The 25,417-nt window shown below is 43.4% G+C and overlaps 1 protein-coding gene across 3 annotated transcripts in view; it reads right to left on the minus strand.

The window, feature by feature from the left end:
* Nucleotides 1-25,417, minus strand: part of CHD2 (chromodomain helicase DNA binding protein 2) — a 113,429-nt gene that overhangs the window by 9,485 nt on the left and 78,527 nt on the right. For 2 of the 3 annotated variants that reach the window (XM_065906515.1, XM_065906514.1), the window contains 11 exons: nucleotides 25,113-25,252; nucleotides 22,141-22,279; nucleotides 21,799-21,949; nucleotides 20,563-20,685; nucleotides 19,219-19,347; nucleotides 18,208-18,348; nucleotides 16,352-16,486; nucleotides 10,794-10,972; nucleotides 8,728-8,827; nucleotides 5,940-6,153; nucleotides 716-962 (listed from right to left, as the gene is read on the minus strand). In XM_065906515.1, coding sequence (XP_065762587.1) covers nucleotides 716-962; nucleotides 5,940-6,153; nucleotides 8,728-8,827; nucleotides 10,794-10,972; nucleotides 16,352-16,486; nucleotides 18,208-18,348; nucleotides 19,219-19,347; nucleotides 20,563-20,685; nucleotides 21,799-21,949; nucleotides 22,141-22,279; nucleotides 25,113-25,252 — 1,698 coding nt within the window. Of the gene's footprint in view, nucleotides 1-715; nucleotides 963-5,939; nucleotides 6,154-8,727; nucleotides 8,828-10,793; nucleotides 10,973-16,351; nucleotides 16,487-18,207; nucleotides 18,349-19,218; nucleotides 19,348-20,562; nucleotides 20,686-20,920; nucleotides 21,035-21,798; nucleotides 21,950-22,140; nucleotides 22,280-25,112; nucleotides 25,253-25,417 lie in introns of those variants that run through there. The other variant, XR_010659124.1, reaches the window with a different exon arrangement.

Below are 25,417 nucleotides of genomic sequence, written 5' to 3' on the forward strand. Positions count from 1 at the left end.
TAGCAGCAGCAAAACCTCTTTAGCCCTTCCTAACTCTCACAACTACTCTCACAGAAGCTGGCCCATCATAACATATCATCACATGGCTGCAGAGAAGGGACAACTTGGAAAGGCTCTGACCCTTGAACTGCAGCTCCTGGCACACCACAGGCTGCGTCCCACCTGGTGTGGCCAAGAGCCTAGCACAGAGTTTCACCATTCTGGCTGCTGACTCTAGCATTTTATGGCTACCTATTCTCTGGATTTTCTCAGAGGAAGGCAGCAAACTCTCCCTACACAAGTGTGATGATGAAACCACAGGTGGCTCCCTGGCCCCGAGAATGAAACTTAAAACCGGTAACTTGGCATTCGAAGCCCCTCCACCACCCAACCTGTCATCTTCGGGGTGGGCACCCCATGCTAGGGGGCCATCCTTGCCCTGGCCCTGGGATGTCAATTCTCTCTCTCTCTGCTTAACTGACTCTTTACGGCCCACATCAAGCCTCCCCTCTTCCTCAGCCCTCAGGAAAAAACTCAAAACTTCCTTCTTTCATCCATGCATCCCCCGGCACTCAGCATCAGCAGCTGAAGACGCCGTGATGGCAGAAACGGGGGGCCAGACGTGGGACCACGCCGGCACACGTGGGGACGTCACGTGACAGCGTCACGCCTGCGCTGCGTGCCACGCCCCTGGCCCTGAGCCCGCAGAGCTCGGCCGGCGCCAAGGCCCACACACCGGTCGTAGTAGTCCCTGTGGCCCCGGTGGTCTCGGTCGCTGCTGTACTGGTCGTACGGCCTCTTCCTCGACAGGCTGTTGGGGCGGTAGCTCCCCGAGCGGTGGGCGTCCATGTGCCGCCGGTCCCCGTAGTGGTGGTCCTTGTACCAGTGCTGCTCGTACTGGTGGTGCCGGTCGCTCCCCCAGGGCGGGTTGTTATTGCCACCGCCATAGTTGAACTTTCTTTCCCTCTGCCAGTCTCCTCGATCTGCAAGAAAATCATCATCTCGTGACTGCAAGAAATGGCTGTGTTTCACTTTCACTGAAGCTTAAACTGGAAAGGGCTGACACACGCTGCAGACAGACATTCCACTTCCTCCTCCTTGGCCCTGTGCTGCTGGTTACCAAACAGATTACGAGTCCGAACGTTCTTTCCCAAAATGTTTAATGCAAGAGAAAACTTACCACCTTTCTCCTTCTGCAATCTTAATAACTACTGCTTTTTGTTTTTCCTTTTTTTTTTCTTTTACTGCTTTTCATTTTCTACCTGCTTACCTTCCAATCCAGGGCAGACTCTTAAAATGAGATTTCACTAAAACAAGCAAATAAAACCCAACAACAACAACAAAAACCCAATACCAGGCAATTATTTGGGAAAAGACACTGCTGAGTTTCACAGCCACAGGTAACATCCTCTGTTTATCCCTCTAAAGTTTATTTACCTGCTGGTACTGTCGGCTATGCCTCGTCCCGGGACACCTTGCTAGACCATAGCTACTGATGCTACTCTTCTTCCTCAGCCCACACCACTTTCTTGCACTCCTCCTGTAAAAAGTGATTCCTCTAACTCTGGATTCTGTAACTCTCAAGAATAGGAGCCAAACTGCAGTTTGTTTTAGATTCTGTAAGCCTCCCTTTTTATCCTGAGGTGAAGAATCACACTTATGAATCATAAAAGGCAGTGAAAACACAGAAGTCCAGGAAAGGAGGCTCAACTGGGTTGAAATGTGGTCCCCAAAACGTAGACCCACTTGGAGCCTCTCAGTGTGAAAACAGGGTCTCTGAAGTTATAATGACGGATCCTGACTTGAGATCACCTTGGACTCATTCACACTGGGCCCTAAATCCAGTTGGGGACAAAGAGACACAGAGAGGAAGACCATGGAGAGAGGAAGACAGAGACTGGAGCCATGCAGCCAAAAGCCACACCACCATGGCTTGCTGGCAGGCTGTCGGCCAGGAGCATGTGCCGAACAGGTTCTCCCTCAGACCTTGCACAAGGAACCAACCCTGCTGACACTGTGATCTCAGAGTTCTGCCTCCAAAACTGACAGAACATATTTCTGTTCTTTTAAACCACCTAGTTTGCAGTGCTGTGTTACAACAATCTTGGGAAACTAACACAAAGGCTTAACCAGCAGGAACTCTCTGGCCTCACAGGACATCCATCTACCAGGTAAGATCAAAGATGTGCCACCAACTAAACCTCTCTCTACTCATTCTATTGGCCTTCTAGCATTCTTCTACAAAGCCAAAGAATAATTCCATCAAGGAACCTGTTTGGCTTAGAAATTTAGACCATCAAAATAATATAGTCAACCAGTGGCTTAAATTCATTGCTGACCCAGGGTGGAGTACCAGGGGACCAAGAAGTAAAATACTTTTTGACTATTCAACCAAAGAACCAACAAACAACAAAAAGACACACCTTCACAGCATGAAAGGATCATTTGAAGATGGCTTCCAACGAAATAGAAGGTAAGGTTTCAAAAGGGTGTCAAGGTATGTGGTATAGTAGAGATGCTTAAAACTCAAGCCAGGTCATTTATTTCCAGAGAAAGTAAACAGTGCTTTTCTTCCTTCTTGAATCCTCCATGGGGTAGGGTCACTGGTTGGGAAGTACTGACTATTAAGGAGAGGGGGTGAGAAATCCAAAGTTTTAAAGACTACGAGTTAGTTTAACAAGAAGAGTTCTTTCTAAGGATCAGAATATAAAATCAGTGACCTCACAGTCTAATCCCGAGAGGAAAAAAATCCGGTAAAACTGATATGACTGCATCTAAGAACATGGAAATATTTTCCAACCATGTTATTGTATAGTCATTCCTTACCCCACCAATAAAATGGAGATCAATTAATAGACCTAAGATTTTCGGGATTAATAGATATGGAACTTCTGTAGAATTACACCCTGCCAAAAACAATTAGAAAATGCCAGATAAACAGAAAATAATCTACTTAAAGACATCAGAGAGCAGCCCAAGCAATACAGACTAGAACGGATAAGATTCCAAAGAGCAAAGAGGTAGCAAGAGTCGACTTCTGGGGAAGTCACTGCAGTTCACCGGGGAGATCTGTGATTCTGAGCCTGGGCAAGAAGCTGAATATCTGGGCTTTTCCCAGCAGAGAACCCTTGCTGGAGAAACAGAGCCACCAGCAGAGCCCTTGGTGGTCTTCCTAGGCTAAAGGGACACTGGAGACTTGAAGGACTCCAAAACACACAGACAGTTTTCCCTTACAACATTTGCTGAATCTGCAGGGAGCAGAAGGCTAAAAAGCGAAGCTGGAGACCTTCTGACAGGCAGAGCAGTTGAGGGTGGTGTCACAGTGCCGGGCAAACCAAGATCCGAGTTTAAGAGCTGCCCGCAGGGAGGGCCGCCGGGTGCAGCAGGCCCCCTGCCGAGCTCCCTGGAGGGCCAAGCCCCCTGGAGGGCCAAGCCCCAGGAGCAGGGGGTCAGAGGAGGACCAGGGCACTCACTAGTGCAGTGATCGCCTCCCGCTCTGTGTGACTGGGGAGGAAAGAGTAAACCCTCTCTGGGGCAGAGAGACTTCATCTGGAGCTTGTACAATTTTTAACACACAGTGCCTGCCATTTAACCAAAAATAACTAGGCAGGCTAAAAGACAGGGTGATATGACTGAAAACCAAGGGGGAAAAGAAAACATACAAAATGGCTCAAAATAATTCAGATATTAGAGTCAGCAGTCAAAAATTTTTAAATATCTACAGTTAATGTGTTTCAAATATGAAGAAAAGGTGAAGAACACCGATTTTTCTAAAGGCTTGAGAACTTTACTGGAAGATGAGAATGTACTTTAAAGAAAAAAAGTCAAATGCAAATCCTAACACTGAAGTTTAAAAAGAAACTACAATGAAATGAAAGTTTACTTCATTTTGATTATTATGGAACATTTGATTCTCTGTAAAATGTAATACTATGCTTCCATATATAACAGTGGTTCCCAATCCTTTTGGCACCAGGGACTGGTTTTGTGGAAGACAATTTTTCCATGGACTGGGGAGAAGGTTTGGTTTGGGGATGATTGAAGCGCATCATACTTATTGTACACTTAATTTCTATTATTACATCAGCTCTATCTCAGATCATCAGGCATTAGATCCTGGAGACTGGGGGCCCCTGACATATACTATATTAAGATATTGTTCTATATGCTTTTTTCTTTCTTACTATTTTTATCTTTAAAAGTAATTCATGCTCATTGTAACCAGTGAAGTAACAGATAATAGAGAAATTAATTTCCTCCAATCCTCCCACATTTTACCAGCCTGGAAGAAAAAAGAACAAAGAAAAAGAAGTGTTAATTGCTCAGTCGTGTCCGACTCTTTGGGACCCAATGGACTCTAGCCCATCAGGCTCCTCTGTCCATGGGATTCACCAGGTAAGAATACTGGAGTGGGTTGCTATTTCCTTCTCCAGGGGATCTTTCTGACCCAGGGTTCAAACCTGGGTCTCTTGCATTGCAGGCAGATTCTTTACTGTCTGGGTCATCAGGTCTAAGGTAATTGCTATTGTGTGTATGCTTTCACATCTTTCTCTATGCTTATGCAAATACATCATTCAAATATTTATGATGGAAAACAACTTGGTGGTTCCTCAAAGAGTTAAACACAGAATTATCATATGACCAAGCAATTCCACATTCCTAGCTATACACCTAAAAGAAGTGAAAACAGACACTCAAATAATTGCATACAAATGTGCACAGCAGTACAATTCACAATAGCCAAAAAGCAGAAACCCAAATGCCCATCAACTAATGAAAGGACAAACTGTAGTCTAACCATACAATGGTGTATTGTTCAGTCACAAAAAGGAATGAAGTACCAATGCATGCTACAGGGACAGGCCTTGAAAACCAGATGCCCAGTGGAAGGTCCAACACATACTATATGAGTCTGTGTGATGCCATTAACACAAAGAATCCAGAATAAGCAAATTCACAGAGACTGTGGTAGTCATGAGCTGGGGAGAGGGCAAAATGAAGAGAGTTTTTCCTCTGAGATGACCAAAATGCTCTGGCACCTGATAGAGGTGGTAGTTACACAACAGCATTGTGAATGTTTTAAATGTCACTAAACTGTTTATTTTAAATGGTTACATTTCTTTACATCATGTGACTTTCACCTTATAAAGTTAAACATACATGCCACAGAGATTCTGTGGTTTTGCTGCTGCGTTTTTTCCTTCCAATTTTGACTTTTATCTATAAGGCAACTCATTGTTTTTAACAACTGCTAATAAGAGAGGAAAAATGCCCTATTATTCATCTAGCCATCTTTCTATTAGTGGGAGGTCAATTTATTTCCAGCTTTTTGTCATTATAAGGTTACAACAGCACCCTCACCATACATATAAGTGTTTGCATTCCTACAGGACAGACTCCCAGAAAATGGGCCTTTATATTTAGATACTCCAGGCTATTTTCTGGAGTAGCAAGTCACACCCTTAGGAATTTATGTGAATTTAACCCTGTAATTTTTGCTGATCTGAATGGGTTAAAAAAAATGGTTAACTTATTGTTACTTTAATATATATTTCCCTAGTAGTGATACTGTTCATCTTGTCCTACTGGCCATTTGAATCTCCTCTTCCAAATGAATTTTCCATTCCTAACCTTTGTCCATTTTTATATTTGGTCATCCTGCTGTTATCAATTCATAAGAGGTTTTTCAATATTAGCAGTTTTAACCATTTAACTCTCATACAATGTAAACGGTTTCCCTCAGTCTCTCATTTGTCTTTTTGTTTACTTGAGTGAGTTATGTTCTCCCTCAAGTTGAATTAAGTCTTTTGGATTTTTATTCCATGTATTATTTCACTGAGGAAAAAAAGGAGGACAATAAAGTGACAGAAAAGAATAAAGCACAAAGGTCAGGCTACTGTCTTTGGAAAAGCAAACAATTCTTTTGTAACCTCCTCTTAAACCTTCATGTAATGCCTCACCTGCAGTACTAAAGTGTCTCTTGTTGGGGTGATTGTAGTTGTCTCTTGGGTGTCCGTGCATCTGCGGGCCGTGAGAGGCAGGCAAGTGAGGCTTCTGCGGGTGAAGGTTGTGCGGGGTGTGGGACTGAGACATCAGGGAGTCACGGCTGGAACCCGAGGCCTCTGGTCGAAATGGTTTCTTACCCCCAATCACATCCTCTTTCTTCTTCTGCTCCTGGAGAGTAAAAGGAAACCAAAGACTCTCAGGATCCCAGGCGCAATTCCCAAGAACAGTATAAAAATCATCACCTTTAAACATTTCCCTCTTGATTTTTGACAAGTCCCTCTCGGCTTCCCTGCTGCTTAATACCTTCTTAAGGAAACATGCTGGTAACTCCACTGAGCTCCGGGGCATGAAAACCCGCACAGAGCCCACCTGCTGCTGCACCTACTGGGCCCCTCGCGGTAAGGAGGCCCGTCTCCATGACCTGCGGCTCTCAGAGCACGGGCCGGGCTGCTGGCTGCCGCTGCCTGGGCTGAGGAGCCGGTGCCAGGTTGGCAGCCCTCCTGGAGGCTGCTCTCGGGCCACGTGAAACCAGAACCACCAACCCCAGCTGGTCCAGTGGGAACTGCTTCCCGTGCCAGAGTCATCACACTGAACATATAAATCTAAGTAACATCACGTCTCAACCACACAAATGAACTATTCAAAATAAAAACATCAGAAAATATAGTAAGGAAAAAATAAGAAATGTGAGGTGACATAAAATCTCACCACCGGGGGAATTACTGTTAATAATCTGGTCCATGTATGTGTTTATAAATATATATACAGTAGTCCCCCCAATCCATGGGTGAGAGAGTCCAAGGCCCTCAGTGGATGCCTGATACTGAAGATAGTACTGAATCTGTGTGTTCTATGTTTTCTAAAATGCATATATGCCTAAGGTACTTTATGTTAGGCACAGTAAGAGAACATCCAAATGGCTGGTATCACTACACTTGGGCTTTGTGGCTATCACTAAAAAAATAAGGATTATCTGGACACAGCACTGCAATACCTTAACAGTCGATCTGACAGCCAAGAGGGCTACCACTAAACTAACACACAGGCAGCGAACACGGTGTGGACACGCTGGACAAAGGGGTGGTCACGCCCCAGGCAGGACAGAGCGGCACGGCCCAGGACTTCATCACGCCACTCAAACCCGGGAGCAAACTGCAACTTACGGATTGTTTAGCTCTGGAATTCTCTATTTAATATTTTAAGACCATGACAGACTACAGGTAACTGAAACTGTGGAAAGCAAGACTACATAGGAGGAACTATCTTGTGTGTGCGTGCACATGTGTGTTTTTAAACAAAAGTATTACCTGACATTGTTTTCTCAGTTAACGTACTGTGAAAATCTTATGTGAATACTTACTGAATATTACTATAATGTTATATTTATCACTGAATACTCCCTGATATGGATATATGAAGTCATTTCCACATAAACATATTTAAATCCTTAATTATCTCTTTCAAAGAAGAACTGCATGTTTTAGTCTTTCAGTAAATCTTACTGAATTATCCTCCAGAAAGGCTGTGAATGTATACAATAACTCCAACTAGTAGGACCACTAGTTTCATTTTTCACCTTAATCTAACTTCTGATAACCTGATTAAGGAAGCCCTTTAGCCTTTACATCATACATCCAACTTACACTTATCCTAACTTCCCCTCTTTCCGAAAGTGCCTTGCCCAACTATTTCACTCCTTACTGGGGCTTTTCCTGACTATTCTTTCAAAGACTTTTCATAATGCATAAAGTTCACGCTAACATTCAGCAAAAATGTTACTAGAGTATTCCTGGATATTACTGTTCTAACATGTTTTTCCACGTGAAATTAAATTATAAACCACCTGAGGGTGCTGACCCACCGCTCACAGCAGTGTTGGCGCAGGGCAGGCTCGTGTAACAGGAGACACTTCTGAGCACCTGCCCTGCGCCTAGCACCACTCCAGGTGCTGACGATCCGGGAGAGGATGAGCACCCTTCAGCTCGCAGGCCTCCGCGGAACAAACGGGGTGGTGAAGGAGGTGTCAAGTGTTCCTAGCCTGGCCCCACGTGGCTAACTGGGGGGAGGGCCCACAGGGCAAGTCAGCAGATCTGCAAATGGACACACCTCTTCGTGCCCATCCCCCGCTACCAAAGACGGGGCAGCATCTTCTGGGCACCTTTCAGTGTCTGTTCCTTCACTCAAGCGGTCGGGACCCTGTGCACAAAAGCTGGAAGGACGCCAAGGACACACGGCCCAGAGAGAACAGAAAAAGCAGGCGCTGCCCATGACGTGATCTTTCAGGAGCCACACTGATAAGCCACCATAAGACATGTGCATAGGGAAGGAAAGGCCTGGTGAATATACACTTCCAGGTCACAAGGACACAGAGGAGCAGGCCCCTGTCAGAACGTCAGTCCTGTCTGGCTCCTGTACACTGGCGCTATCACACATCAGGTCTCAGCCAACAGTCTGACTAAGTGGAGTATGTCTGACTGAGTCAAGTCTGACTTATTGTGGAGTATGCGGACAAACTGCACGGCTAAACGGTGGAAGAACCCGTCAGGCGAGAAGCCAGCCGCACCCCCCTTCGGATCCAGGCCTCCACCTGTAACGTAAGAGCAGGGAACCCCAGGCCCTTTCAAGACAGCAACCTATGAGTTTACAATCATCTCCTGAGGCGAAAACAGGAATGAGGGAGCTTTTTTGGCAGAACTGGTTTTTATCTGTTTGTATGAATTAGGCTTAAATTTGTATTTTTACCTCTTCTTCTTGAGATCTTTTCTTATGAGCCATCTTGTATAACTTGTGCAATTTTCGAGCATCAAATTCTGTAAACTTGGAAACAAAAATCCACAGGTTCCTAAAAAAAAGAAAGATAAATTTTTTCTGGTAAATTATAGAATTTTTAAAATAACTGTTCTCTTTATGGATGGCAAGTTAATGAATTTTGCTATAATTGGAATACTTTCCAAGTAGAGAAAATAGAGAAATAATCTTTCAGGTCTTGGCATCAATAACAAATACACATTCAGATGCTAACTAATGTCAACAGAATTTGACCAAGGGGTCTAGAGAAAAGGGGTCTGTCTCACAACTAAAACTCCTCTAATTTATTTCACCTGTGACTTCAGACCTACTATCTGGCCCCACCTCTGTTCTCCCTGGACCCTCAGGCAGTCTGTCATGATCACCACCTCTGCAGGGACCCAGGTACCATTGGACGTCTCTGCACTGCTGCCCCTTCCTTCCTCCCACTTGTCACCACCACAGCCTGTCATCTCTGCCTTCAAAACTCCAAGCAACTGCTCCCTCTGACTCCACTGTGCGTTGCCTGACTGTCAACAGGGGAGTGACTGGCGAAGCAGGTGTGGAGAACACAGAGGCACAGGTACCCTTGTGTGCTGGAAGGAAAGGCGCGCGTCCTCGCATGCTTCCTGGAGAGCAGTCACACCACGCCACGCAGTGCTGCTCAGAGAACACTGTCCAGCACCCGACCAGTAAACCTGCTGCCTCCTACGGAAAGTCATTTACTCTTCTCTCTTAAGCCTTCTGTAGTAGCACTTCTGCCATCTTAGCAACCTGCTTTAAACCCTAAGAGCCACCTTCAAGGCTTTGCTGCAGCCCGAGAACTCCCATCTAAGCAGGCCCACTCTGCTCTCCCACGCCGGCTCGGTCTACCTGCCTGCCCCTGCACTTACTTCCCTCCCTGACTACTCTTCTGCACGGGTTTCTACCTTCTTGGAATTCCTACCTTCTTGGAATTCCTACTAGACTTGATCTTCCAAGCACTTCATGAGGGACAGTTTCTCATGAGTGGGCAAGGAATTACTTACGAATCACAGCAGGCCAGGACCACAGTACCCAGCGCATCTAAACACAGACTGGCCTCAGTACACATTATCCAGCCTAGCTTCATGGATCTACATGCTAGGATGATGACCTTTTATTATCTTCCAATAGGGGTTAAGCTGGGTAAAACGAAAGCCAGATGGCTAGATACAGGGATCCAGAAGTTGGGAACAGTCTAAGAGGATAGTCAAGTCACATTTCAAAACTTAAAATGTTCTTTTTTCATGGCTGTGAAGCATGCTATGAATAGCATCATGACAGAGGTTTTCTTAAATCTCCTTTTCACTCAAAAATCCACCCACTGATATTAGGCTATTACACAAAGATAATTAACTGTGAAGTATATGAGTTCAGTGTAACTGTGGAGTATAGAAAGAGACTTAATGTTACAATTGTCTTTGAGAAATTCCAGGCACATTTTTATAAACACAGAAATGAATTATAAGTGAATCTATGTAAGTCATGATGTCTCACAAACTGAAGTTCTGGATTAACTGCATTAATCCAAATTACTACTAGAGCTCTTCAACTATTAAAGAGAAGAAAACTCACAGCTCTGGTGGTTTGAACCTTTGCCTCCTCTTATCAGTTGATAGAGAACTAACCAACTAGTTGGACTATCTCTGACTATTAACCTGAGATGGGTGGAGTAGTGAAATTATAGATGATTTCTATCCCTTCCAGGTTCAGAGTCTTTATTCTGAGGACAGGCCAGCAAATCCAGTATCACAGTATTTCTCTCATAAAGTAATAATATCATCCTACCCAGTCAAGACTGGTCTCAGAGGAATAGGCTACTTCAGGAAAGAAAACTGAAGCCTGCAGGTATGCTGCCAATCATCGGCTTTTGCTGAGAAAAGGTTTTTTCATTAGGTGGCTGTGTCATGTTGTAAAAAACAAAAATAGAATCCTAACACACACTCTGTCATCAAGTCAGAACAGGCGATCCGACAGGCATGCGAGCCGCGGCGGGTTACCTCCTCCACAGCTTGACGTGCTCCTGGTCTGAGTAGGCCTTGAGGCACTCAGCGATCCGGTCCCCGATCTTCAGCAGGCAGTTCCGGGTGTGCTCCAGCTGCTCCTGGACGCTGAGCCCCTTGTCAGGCTTGTCCAGCTGTTTCAGCGCCTTCTTCACAGGCCGCATCCTCTCCTTACACTGCAACAGAGTACAGACGTTAAGCCAGCCGCATCCCGCGCGTACTGTGCCCTGAATTCCCAGAGAGCACACAGTTCCTCGGGCCAGTGATCACTCATAGAGAAGCAGGGGAAGAAAGGCAGGGCAACAAGGAAAAATGTTAGAGTCGGAGAGACTTGAGGTTCCAGTCTTAGCTCCACCGCTCAGAGCAGTGACATTCACACCTTACTTGGTCTCTAGAACACTGCTCTGCTTCCTCACCTGCCAGAAGGGCATTCATGACGAAAATCAAATGAGAAGCAGTTACAGACCTAACCTAAAAACCTGGCACCACAAACTACCTAAAACTGTAGGGTAAAATATTTACAAGTCCTTTGGGTTTATAAGAAACGGAGAGAAAGGCATCCAGATAAAGACAGTGGAATGAACACAAGAAACTTTTTCTCCCTGTCTCCATCCACTAACACAACAGGAAAGGAATTGACTTCAGAAGAGATAAGCTCACAAAGACAAGGCAAATGCAAGAAAAAAACAGCAGCAAAATAGTACAGCAAATGAAAATCGCTTAACAGAGAGCTGAGAGCCAACCCGATTTATGCTGCAAACTTATTGCCCCAAAGGCTTGCTAAGTATCACTGGGGGTAAGGGTGAAGGCTGAAAACAAGGATTTTTTTTTTTAAAGACTGCCTCAAAGGAATAGACACCCAGATCTCTAACTCTGCCCAACAACATATATGGAAGTTTATTCTCTGGAAAGGATAAAAGTATTTTAACTGGGCTACACAGGCATAGTTGGGGGGTAAGGCTACTGTACCGAAAACAGCATTTTATGGAATACATGCGTAATATATGCATATTAGATGAGCCACCAACCAGCTTGGTTTTTTTTTTTCTTTTTTTTTTTGCCTCTCAGATTCCAGAATGAAGAAAGCCAGGTCTTAATCCTCCATCAAGAAAACTGGAGGATTCTTGTTGCCTAAAACCTGACTACCCAAGAGCTAGAATCAAAAGATGCTAACCACCCCACTGAAGTTTCTGAGGAAGCAGCCCAGCCAGATCACCCTACGAAGAACACTCTCAAAGCAGATCAAGTGCCACCCACATCTCAGAGGTTCCAATCAGAAGTTTAGTCTTTACTCTTAAACATAAGAAGACAACCAAGGAGTACCAAGCCATTGAAAAAATCTAACACGAATGATGGAAAACAAATCTAGGAGAAATATATGGGGGAAAAAGATCTTGGAAATAAAATATGATAAGAGAAGTGAAAGCCTCAAAAGAAATAATGGCATTTCTCCTTAGAAATAAAGCTGAGGAGATCTCCGAGAAATGTAGGATTGACAAAGAAGAGGAAAACATTTTAAGACAATATCAGGGATCACTCCCAGAGTCCAATGTCTGAAAACTAGGACAAAACTAAGAACTGAGGAGGAAATTACCACAGAGTAAGTCAGGAGAATTTCTCTGACCTGAAGGGCATGGTTGTCAGCCACTAAGTTTCCAGTCCATGTAACTGGATAACAATGAAAATCCAACAAACTCCCATCATTTTGTGATAATCTCCATAGACATACACCTAAAATCTTGTTTTCAGTATTATATTTAAAGTTTTAAGAAAGACACAAAATAAACTGGAAGATATCTGTAATGAATGTAACAGACAAAAGATTAGTATCATGAACAAGATTGCTATAGAAAAGGTAAGGACTACCTGTAATCACTTTTAAAAATCCAGATGCATATCAGAATTAGCTTGAAGTTTTTTGAAAAATACAAATGCTCAGGTATTGGGGGTGGGGGGGGGGGGAAAGTATGGATATAAAAGTTACCTAGAATAGACAAAAGATATGAACAGGCAATTCACTGGAAACACGAATACCTGATAAATATGAAAATAAATGTTCAACACCAACACTAGCCAATTTTTTGATACCTCTTAGATTGGCAAAAATTAAGAAGTCAGAAATTACCAAGTGTTTCCAACACTGGGAAGCACCTAGAACTCACACTCATCATTAGAAAGGGAGCAAATCTTTACAATTGCCTTGAAGATGAATTCTACAACATCTAATAAAGCGGGAGATGTGCAGACCCAAAGAAATACCTGGCTTTTCTGCACAAGCTACACACTAGAGGAGCTATTACACACACGTATGACAATATATTTACAATTTCACTGTAGCCTATTTGTAGTGGTGAACATTTGGAAAACCTCAATGTCCATCAATAGGATAAAGAATGAACTGTGGAAATCATAGAATAATAGGAAACAGTGAAATCAGAGACACAATTATCAACATGAATAAATATCAAAAGTGTGCATGCTGAAGCAAGTTACAAGATACACAGTGTGGCATTTATCAGTAGGTTCCAGTCATGGGAAGCAGCAGTGCACACTGTTTATGGACACTTGGGAGGATGTGCAGTGTAATGGGAAGAACCCAGACTCTTGGGTCAAATTGCCTGGGTCAGATCTCAGCTCTGCATCTTAACTCTGTGAAAAAGGACAAGTTACTTAACTCTCCTCGCATTATTTTTTTTTTCATTTATTTTTATTATTATTATTATTTTATTACTAGTTGGAGGCTAATTACTTTACAATATTGTAGTGGTTTTTGTCATACATTGACATGAATTAGCCATGGCTCACATTATTTTTTAATGGGTAAAACAGAGATGATACCTACCTCACAGGTTGTCATGGAGAAAATACACAAAAAGCACGCTAAAAATACCTGGCTGACTATGTGAGCTGTTACTGTCTTTAGAGATACTAAGCAGTAAAACTCTGAAGTCACACAGGAGGACTAGGACACGGGAGGGACACGGGAGGACTAGGACACACGAGCACGGTGACATGGGAGGACTAGGACACACAAGGACGGTGACATGGGAGGACGGTGACACATAAGGACAGTGACAGGAAGACGGTGACACAGGAGGACAGCGACATGGGAGGACGGCGACACGGGAGGACTAGGACACACGAGGAAGGCGACACGGGAGGACGGTGACAGGGGAGGACTAGGACACATGAGGACGGCGACACGGGAGGACTAGGACACACGAGCACGGTGACATAGGAGGACTAGGACACACAAGGACGGTGACATGGGAGGACGGTGACACATAAGGACAGTGACGGGAAGACGGTGACACAGGAGGACAGCGACATGGGAGGACAGCGACACGGGAGGACTAGGACACACGAGGAAGGCGACACGGGAGGACGGTGACAGGGGAGGACTAGGGCACATGAGGACGGCGACACGGGAGGACTAGGACACACGAGCACGGTGACATAGGAGGACTAGGACACACAAGGACGGTGACATGGGAGGACGGTGACACATAAGGACAGTGACGGGAAGACGGTGACACAGGAGGACAGCGACATGGGAGGACGGCGACACGGGAGGACTAGGACACGAGGAAGGCGACACGGGAGGACGGTGACAGGGGAGGACTAGGACACAGGAGGACGGCGACACGGGAGGACTAGGACACACGAGCACGGTGACATAGGAGGACTAGGACACACAAGGACGGTGACATGGGAGGACGGTGACACATAAGGACAGTGACGGGAAGACGGTGACACAGGAGGACAGCGACATGGGAGGATGGCGACACGGGAGGACTAGGACACGAGGAAGGCGACACGGGAGGACGGTGACAGGGGAGGACTAGGACACAGGAGGACGGCGACACGGGAGGACTAGGACACACGAGCACGGTGACATAGGAGGACTAGGACACACAAGGACGGTGACATGGGAGGACGGTGACACATAAGGACAGTGACGGGAAGACGGTGACACAGGAGGACAGTGACATGGGAGGACGGCGACACGGGAGGACTAGGACACACGAGGAAGGCGACACGGGAGGACGGTGACAGGGGAGGACTAGGACACAGGAGGACGGCGACACGAGAGGACAGTGACAGGGGAGGACTAGGACACACGAGGACGGTGACACAGGAGGACGGTGACACGGTAGGATGGTAACACATGAGGACTGTGACACGGGAGGATGGCGACAGGAGAACTACATCGAGTTTAGACTTGTGGGCACTTCTGGGGAGGGAACAAAGCAGGGCCCGGCGCTTTAACTTTACAGGCTGAGCCTTAAAAACGCAGACCTGACAAAACTCCATGGTACCTCTATCAATGCCTATTATATTTCTGAAATTTTTCTGTTTTTTAAAAGATATCATGATATCAAAACAAGAGTAAATGACCTGGTATATATAAATGCGATTTCCTTCCTTTATTTTTAATTCAGGTACAGTTGATTGATGCTTCCTTCGTGGGTCAGTGGTAAAGAATCTGCCTTCCAGTGAAGGAAACGCAGGTTTGATCTGTGGGTCAGGAAGATCCCCTGGAGAAGGAAATGGCAACCACTCTAATATTCTTGCCTGGGAAATCCCATGGACAGAGAAACCTGGAGGGCTACCATCCAAGGGGTTGCAAAGAATCATGGATGACTTATCGACTGAACAAGAACAAAAACAGCTGATTTACAATGTTGTGTAAAAGCCATTTTTAAAATAATATGGTACCACAGAAGCATTAGTCAATGATTTTCTCCAGTAAATAATGGGTTAAGAGAAGCAAGAAACAGATCAGAGAGCTGGTTGGGTAATTGACTTATTCATTTACTCACTTACTGAGATACCTCTATCATCTCCACGTACTTTAGAAGACATAGTACTTTCCCTCAGAGAGCTCACAGGAAGAAGAGTAAAGAGATTTAAGAAAAATGAGATAAGTGTGAAGAGAAAAAAACATACACACATGCATATAGGGTTTTGGGAACACACACACACACACAAAAGGGTAAAAAGAGAGAAGACTCTTACAGACGAGGTCAAAATTCTATCCATTGCTGCCCCAGAGCAGGAATATTCTGAGAGGTGGAAGACCACTTTTTCTTCAAAACTAAATGAACATACACTTAAGTCAAGTGAACAGTGATGTGTGGAAGTTTGAGAGAGGAAGAGACCTCGAGAGAGGAGGAGAAGGGGCACCAGTGCAGCACATGAAGCACACACCCGCAGCTCCGATGAGGGGCAAGTCCCCGAGGGCGCGCTGGCCTGTCACCACCCTACGGACGGCCTGGTCCACGACCCTCCCCTCAGCTCCCTGCCTCTGAGGAGGAGGCGCGCCACGGCCTGGACCACACCCTAGGCCACGGCTTAGCTCCTCGCCCCATAACACGGGAGCATGCGAGATAGGCCACGCTTGCCACTGCTCCAGCTCACACGGCCAGGCCCCCAGCCTGGTCTCACATCATGTCATGCTGCTTATTAGACCGACTGAGTCAGGCCGCAGGAACTAGGAGAGGCGTGGCAAGCACGGCAGCTGCAGACCCCGCCCCCTCGATTTCAGGACTTACTATGCTGAATGTCTCCTGGTCCAGATCATCCTCCTCATCCTCTCCAATGGGGACGGGTTCGCTTCCTGCTGTGATGTGGACAGGGCCCTGAGAGCGCTTGGATTTACTTGAAGATTTGGCATCACCACCTTTAGGCTTTTCAGAAAAGAGTTACAAGGAGTCATTGTCATTTGTGTGCTCCTGTCTTGCAATTTGGACTTCTTTGCTGTGTCACAGCACTACAAGTGGGTATACCAGATGACCTCAGTTTCGAGAGCTCATGAAGCCAAACATATTTAATTAACAGTTTAATCATATATCATTCCCATTCCTGTCTCTAAACAGAGCCAATTATAATTTTAGCTTCATCAGTGCTATTTTGGCTTCTATTCCCTAATCAATGAAATGTACAAAAACATCATCAAGAGGTTCAGACTGTGAACTGAAGAGCTCCAGCAGAGGAGCAAGCAGCAACTTCATTAAAAGCCTAAGAATGAGCATATGCTTCCATCTAAAGAACTAAATACTTTAAGTGACTGAATGTGTATGAGTCCAGGCGGATGAAGCTCATGTATCCATGAATGGGTGCAGAACGACGGAGATACAAATATAAATAAAAATTAACTTTAGGCACGAACCTTTAAAAACATAAAACAATACTATGCTTTATTTGTGATTACACAATATGTAGGAAAATTATAAAAACACGGGTAAGAAGGTTTCATACCAATTTCATAGTGTTACAGAGGAGAGTAATGAAACTGGGAGAAGGACCAGAGGGGAGCTTCAACTTAGGGGCGTTCAGTAATGAGTGTGTGGAACACCAAACACAGTAGCCAGAGAAAAACCCACTTGAAGTAAACATGGAAAATGTTAACAGCTGCAATATCTGTTGCTGGTACCAATATCTGGTACAGGGTTGCTGGTTAAATCGTTTTCTGTGCCCCTATTTTTTAAATATTTCATTTTAAAGGTATCTTTCTGCGGAAGCACAAATGCAAAGAAAGATATCTGTCTCAGTAGAGTTCATAACATTAGAAACTTGAAAGCAATGTCAGTATGGGAAACTTAAATTACTTCTAAAAAGTTATAATCAAACAAAATCTTATCTACTAAAAATGACTTTTTTATTTATTTGCTTGGAAAGCTATTTGTGATATATTGTTATGTGGGAAGACAAGGCAATCCAAATAGTCTGGCCTAATTTTTCTAAAAATTTGTTTTCTAAGCAAATTTGTTTTCTAAACAAATTTTTAGATTTGTTCTTATAGGCATATAATAAACGATTCATATGTCCTCATCAAGAAATCTGTTAGACTTATAAGTGGATGATAGAATTCAGTTATTTGCATGTTTTAACAATGATTAAAGATTAATTGAAAAATAACTTCATCAGAAGTCAGCAAGATGCAACACTATACCAGAATTCTAGATTTGGAATGAAAACTTCATAAAATCCAAATACGAAGATTACATAATAACAAGGCTTTTAACCCATTTCTACTCTTGATAGTATCTGGTTTGAACTCTAAACATTTCATGTATTCAGATTCATCTGTGGTCGGTGCTTTTCTACCATGAGTCTGAGAACATGTATCACGTAACTTCCTTTCCCATCTCATTCTAAGACCCTCTCTGAAACGTGCAATAAAAGAGCAAGTAAAGGCTTCTATATTGAAGAATACCGCAACTCATACACTGCCCCCTCTCTGCAGGAAGAGCTGCAGGCATCCCAACAGGAAGCCCCATCCTTCCTCCTGGGATATAGTCGTGAAACGACAATTCTTTCAGGGCCCTCAGACCCCGTTTTATTTCTAAATCCTAGAAGGGAATCCCAAAGGCTACGGGCATCTCCGGAAGCAGAATGGCGTCAATACCTTCTCTTTCTTGTCTTTCGATTTCTTCCTTTCCTTGTCCCCTTCCTTGTCTTTCCTAGAACTCATTTGTTTCTCCTTATTCTCCTTGTTCTCTTTCTTCTTCTGTTTCTTTTTCGTTGGACTTTTTTCTAAGCCATCATCCTAGAAAACAAATGGGGCTGTGAGTTTTTGCCACACACTTTGTTATTTCCTCATTTACTTTCTAGAAAAAAACTAAAAAGCACTGCCCTCAATGGCTCATCACTGCATCCACAGAAGCATGTTCTCAAGCACACAGCCTTAAAGCCATGTGCTTCAACTGAAGCCTATAGAGGTAGATGCTCTTCGCTAACATTTTCTCTTTATTATTCACAGCAACCCTTCAACATAGGCATCATTATTCCCATGGAAAAAACTGAAGAACAAAGAGATTATTGCTAGGTAGTAACTGGTAAGATTGGTAGAATCTGAATTTACATATGCTTGACTCAAATCCATGCTAGTTCACCTACCCACTGCTGAGCCTCCTGGAACTAACCTCAAAGTGCAACAAAATAAAATCCCATAAAGTTTTCAGTCACTGATTCAACATGCTGCCAAGTTACTTTTCACTTTCCTTAGACCAGAGGTCACAAACTGACAGACGGGCCAAATCTGATCCACAGAAGAGTTTTTTGGGCCCAACAATGAACTGCATCATAGGTGCCCCTATGCATGAGGCATGCACTCCCTGATTAACCACAGTCTCCACCACTCCTTATCATCCCAACAGTGATGCTGAGCATCACCTGCCATTTATCACTGAATTTTGTGGTTCCCTTTACTTGCTTCCATTATCTATGAATTTTCAATCACTGATTTTACATGAACAACTACATTCCTCTCTCACAGGTTAAGCAAAGATACATGCATTTTCTATTTCCATTTTACCTACTCTGGTATGTAAACCAAACACACTTCAAATGGTTTTACACCAGCTGGCATAATAAATGTAACTTAGAAAATAATCTCAGCTGAAATCCAGCCTCATACCTTTACTTCCCCCTCTTCTGACGGATTGTCCGAGTGTCGAGGAGATGAAAACTCAATACCATGCTCGTCTTTCAGCCTCGGTGCTTTGTTTTCCTTTTTCACTCGAGGCTTCCGCTTCTTTAATTTGGCCTGGAAATAGAAGAAAATGATGATAAAACTACAAACCAAGTCCCTCAAAAGCATGACCATATAACATTATGATTCTTTGCATAGTAGCAGCCACATAATTCAAAAGAGGAAACTCAAAGGAAAATTCAAGGTAGTACAATCAATTTTATCTGAAGGAGAAAAAAATAAAACCATTCTGTGCCTCACAAAAATGTCCATATTCTTGAACCTACTGACTTCATTTTTTGGAATTTAATCTCAAGACAAAATTCAAAAGAAGGAAAAACACATTGTGCACAGATACAAAGAAAAGATAATATGCAAAAGATAGTAACAGGAACAGAAAAAGATGTAGAAGCATGCTGTATCTAAAAATAAGGAAAATGTGTTTATCTACTCAGATATACTATTATCCAAAAGTAAAAAACATGATATCATCTCTCTCTCTCCAGAACCTAACTTACAGAATATCCTCAACATACTATGTGAAGAATGACATACTTATGTAACGGGACTTTGTTAAGGACAAAGTATGGGATTGGGATTTTTTTTTTTTTTTTTTTCTAAAATTTGCTTTGTTTACAATGCAGGGAAATTAACACAAATGGCATAGCTCTAGGAGCACTTAAGAATATGTACACATAAAGGCTACTGGTACTGGCAGTAATCTGTATTATCTCCTAACTGTGATTTGCATCTTTCCAGGCTTGAAGAGAAATGAAAAGCTGAGGAAATAAAAGGCAAAGCTCAGAGGAGTCTATTAGCAACTCAGTTGAAATCTTTCACTGAGCCATTGCAATTGAAGTCCACTTTCTGAATTAACCGTGTATCCTAATTACCCATCTTATCCCTGGGACCTGTGTCCCAGTGTTAGCTGGAACAACAAGCAAATCCAATGATATTCAGACAATAATAAGATCTATGTTCCAAAACTGAGGAAAGGGCATAAAGCAACAGCAACAGTCTATCTAGACCAGGGGCACTGCGAGAGATGAGAACTATTCTGAAGCAGTATTTTAGGAGAATGAGTTTATACTAAAGTGTTCAGGTCAATTACTACACAAACATTCCTACCATTACCAACCAAATCATTACTACTGAACTCCCAATAGCAACACCTAACAAGGAGAGGGTAGCATTCTGTGCCACACCCGGCGGGGGCATCTCTTGCCCACCTAACCCTGCAGAGCAAGAGCCTCGGGCCCTGGGGGACGCCCGGCCGGCAGCTGCACTCACCTCTTCCCCGCCTGTCACAGCGCCCTCCTTCTCCAGACTCTTCCTGAGCAGCTTCAGCAAGTAGTCTGCTCGGGTCTGCAGCTGCTTCCCCTGGGGCTTTTTATCTGTCTCCATGGGCAGAATCTTCAATAGGAAAGGAAGAGAAGCACCCAGCATGGCCCACGGCCCGGTTAGTGGATCAGGATGCACGGAGGTGACAAACAGCTGAGCGATCCTTTCCCTCCCCAGCCACCCAGAACACAGATAAAGCCTCAGATCCTATCTCATGTCCATGGCTCCCAGTCACTGACATCCCTTATGAGCCGTTCTCGTTTTACAAAATGGGATGGAGAAATCCAGCTCTCCCACTGGCTCCTACCTGTGCTGTTAACAGGGAAGAACAACTCAGGTAGGAGGGGCTTGTTGGCTTCGTCTGCTAGAGCATCCCAGCCGTCGTGGATTTCCTCCTTCCAGGAGCAGGGAATCCCTGGAGCTAGGTTAAAGCTTCGTTTTAGATTGAAAATGCTTCTTAGAGCATTGCCGGAGAGCACTGAGCTATGCCAGGACGCAGCGGGACCTCCTGGCCAGGCTGGATGTGGTCTCAGTGCTTATGGCAGGGTGCCGGCACCCTCTGCGAACACCGCACCAGGGACGAGCGCTGTGTGATGCTCCCGGCAGGAAAAGCCCTGCCGGGAGCCCAACATGGAGTGCATCCTACAAAAATTTGAGCCAGTCAGCTTTCCCTGCTTACAGCTCTGAGCACGGCCTCACTACTAGGCAGCCTGATGTGCAACGGATAGGGTGGGAGGCTTGATTTTGTGGGAGAAGTACAGCCCGTGTTTAACTCCATTACAAAAAATACCAAGGCACGGCTCATTCTTTCTCCAGGTGGAGAACTGATCCAATATCGTTTTAAAGAAAGTGCCAACAACTCAGGCCGAGGAATGCTTTTATTATTAATAATAATCCAACCCTGGTATTTGTTGCAATGAGACCTAACCTATGATAAATATCAGAATTTTAAGATTTCTCCTATGTATTTCCCCAAAATTTCACCTGGCTATTATCTTCAGCTCTGAAACAGTGCCACAGTCCACTAAAGACAATAATGTTTTCAAGGATAGAAACCCCAGGAATTTACTGTTGCACTAATCTTCAATTTGATCCCCCACCTCTCAGAAAAGTTAAAAGTAAGTCATTGATATAAAAATATACAACAAATCTTCTAGAAATCTCCAGCACCACAGAACCACTTACTTTGTCAGTTAACTTAAGCTCTGGGTCCGTTTTAATTAGCTCCCAGTTTCCGTAGCCATGTTCATAAATCCCCAGCAGTAGACGAGAGTCATCCTCTACTCCCCACTCGACATCAAAATGTGCAGCTTTGACACGACAGGATAAGCAATATCTGAAAAGGTTTCCAAAGCAGGAGCATGTGAGAGGAGAGGCCTTTCTGATTTGGAAATAAACACAAATGAACATAGACAAAGCATTCTAGTACATCAGAGGGAAGACAACGAAAATACTACATGCAACTGTAACTTCAAATCTGTTTTCTAATGGCACAACCAGCTGCGCGTGGGTACATGTTATACTCACTTTTTTTTTTCTTCAGGGTCTACAGGAATAGATTTATGCAGCATCTCAAACTCTTCTTCATGTTGGATAATAGATTTCACATTAACCTGAACCCCAGATATCTTGATAGTTGGGCCTCTCTTTTTCCCTGGTCCTTTCCCTGAAGAACATAAATTGCACATTTGTTACGTGAGAATTCACTGCTGTTTCACAGAAAATGTAGGTGAACAATCCTAAATGCTCTCTTATTCCCTCAATGTATATCTCTGGTTTACCGTTAATCCAAAGATACAATCAATAAGGCAAAAAATTTTCTCAATTAACGTTTGTAAAATAATCTCTAAACAGTTCGGTTCTTTAAGATTTAGAATTTTTCAGTCCAGCAGTGTTTATAATTGTATTTTAATCTTCCTCTTCGTTTTATACTTTGGCTCTAAAATTAATTAATGAAAGAAGATTTTCAAGGCGTTTATAAACACTTAAGATTTTTCTTTTGTTTTTTAAGTCACCAATAAATTTTTTTAAGATGAACTTCTTTACTATAAAAGCCTGAGATCAAGTTAATACCTAACACATTTGAAAGGATGAACAAAATAAGTCATGGAAAAGTTGTCCCTAGCTCGAGTTTCAAATTAAAGTAATCCTAGAGACAAAAACAAAGCAGGTCAGCTCTAACCACAGACTTTCTGACCAGAGTCGAAATCCAAGAGATAACGACACTTGTCTGTGAAGAAAAGAAGCCCTAGGGACAGGGATGAAGGCAAGGTTCTCCATGTGTCCCTATTCTACAGTTCTGACTTTGGGTCATGCAAATTGTTCACATAATTAAAAAACACAAAGTTTCATAAAAACAAGAAAAGTAGTCCCTAGAAACTGAAATGTAAACAAAAGATACTAAACTACATATTATAAGTTGGTGGCATAACCACACAGAGAAAAGAACAACTTCAAACAATTTTAAAACACGGTACTGTGTGTATTGCTAATGCATGTATTTTAAGGACAAAAAGAAATACAAAGGAATCAGACTTTGCATTGAGAAGTCTTATTGTTAACAGTAACACTGGGAGAATTCCTTGGCAGTCTAATGGTTAGGACTCAAGGCTTTCACTGCCACGGCCCAGGTTCAATCCCGGGAACTAAGACCAAGCGAGCTGAGAAACAGCCAAAACAAACAAACAAAAACCATAACCAAAAAAAAACAGTACAACTGGGTATTAATATTTGGAACCGTGTAAGACAAATACATGATTATGCTAATATTTCTAGGAACAAAAATTTCTTGGCTTGAGAAAAGAGATATCAATACTCTGACATTAGAATTGGAAATTGGATTCAGGAATACATTCAGTGCCAGTTTACAGAAAATACAGGTATATGGAAGGGGCTTCCCTGGTGGTGTGTTGGTAAAGAATTCGTCTGCCAATGCAGGAAACCTGGACTCAGGAATACACTCAATGCCAGCTCATAGAAAATACAGGTATATGGAAACATGTTAAGTAATGCCCAGAGGAAGCAATCCGTCAGATTCGGGTTGTGAATAAGCACAGAGCACGTGTGGGCGAGGGGGCACGTGTCACAAGGAAATATTCCCAGATATGCTGTGAGATGGACAAAGCAAGGTACAACAGTATGCATGCTACATCACCAACTGTGTTAAAATAGTATCTATTCCTTTTTTGAACAGATATATACATATATTTTTACATTTCTAGAAAGAGACAAGAAACAGGGATAGTTGGTTTTCATTTTTGAGCCATATGAGTGTAACACTTATTCAAATCAATTACAAGGAAAAAAGAAAAACAATGTAATGTTAATGTTTACTTTTGAATATATTCTGGGTGCTATAAAAGCACAAATTTGGATCTCTGTCCATACCACTCAAGTTAAGTTTTTCTTTCTTTCCTGGGGAAAAAAAACAAAAACCACATCTAAAAATGTTTTCAACTAAATTCAAGGTGTTTTAAAATTCTATTACTCTCAGTAATAGTATAAAGAAGAAAATTTCAGAGCACAAATAATGCTCTACTTAGTGAAACAGCTAATACTGCAAGCCAAACATGACAACAAGCACTTCACATGTATGAAATTATTCAAGTGGCCATCCAAGCCCGCTGACTCAGGGCTACGACTCCATTCTACACAAGACCCTTGAGAGGCTATCACTTGTCTCAGATCTTGCAACTGAGAACCATCAGGGCCAAGATTCCAGGTACACTGGTTGCCTCCTACGTGTGAACCCTTAATCACAGCTGACAGAGCCTTCTGTGAGTAACCCCAGTGAAGGGAGACACAAGAATGGAGGCAACTGCACAGATATACCACAGTCCAGGGAACTGAAATGGTCACACCTTCATCTCTTTGAGGTTCAACTATAAGGGTGTCCTTTAACAACAGGGACTTCAGCTCTCTCCAGACACCTCCGGCTTGTAGAGGACAGGCAAAAGTACTTTTGGTGTGTAAGAGAAAACATGCTATAGGTCAAATTCAATTACAACAAATTCTAGTGCCAAGAAAGTCTCACTCTAACAAAGAGGTTTATAATATTCAGCTACTGCTTTGTCTATTTGGATTAATTCTCTAAATCCTTTATCACAACAAAACAACACCTGTATGTGCATCCAAGATAATTACTACTGGTGGTCTGTAATGTACTCACTTGGAGCCACAATACAAATGTGCCCAGTCAGGCTTTACTTCCTCAGATCTTTACATCATTCAAATCACCTTGACCTTTCTACAGTAAAATTAAAAGAAATCATTCCGCTTGTTCAGTGCTCTGCACCCTGGGCAAATCAACTTCGTTTGGGAGTAAATCTTAGGGATCTAACAAATGAGCTCACATAAAGGCAGGTGAGAATACACACCTCAAAAAATGAGGGAAGCAACAGGATACAAGCATGAAGAAAGAGAGAAGAGAAGAGACCCCTGAGCAGCAGAGATCCCAATCCAGGTCTTTGAGCATCACTGAGGCAGACTTGCTGACTTACCCTCGCTGGCATTTTCTTTCAGCTGCTCTTCATATTCCTGCATTGCTGACACACAGCTGTTGTGAATCAGTTCCCCCAAGCGCTTCAGATCCGCAACAGACTTATCTACCAGCTCAGCATCACGTGCTATGCACTCCAGCCTGAGGAAAGACAAACACCAGGACACACCTCAAGGCCCTGTGCCCATGTGACCTGCCGCTTGGTTTTGCATAAGCTTCCTCCTGCAAAGACACTTTTCTCTTCATTCCCCAATTGACTGTTTTAAGGCTCCAACAAGAACGCTCCAGCAATGACTATGACTAACT

This window comes from Muntiacus reevesi, chromosome 15 (genome assembly GCF_963930625.1).
Source record: "Muntiacus reevesi chromosome 15, mMunRee1.1, whole genome shotgun sequence".
In the NCBI taxonomy this organism is placed as follows: Eukaryota; Metazoa; Chordata; class Mammalia; order Artiodactyla; family Cervidae; genus Muntiacus; species Muntiacus reevesi.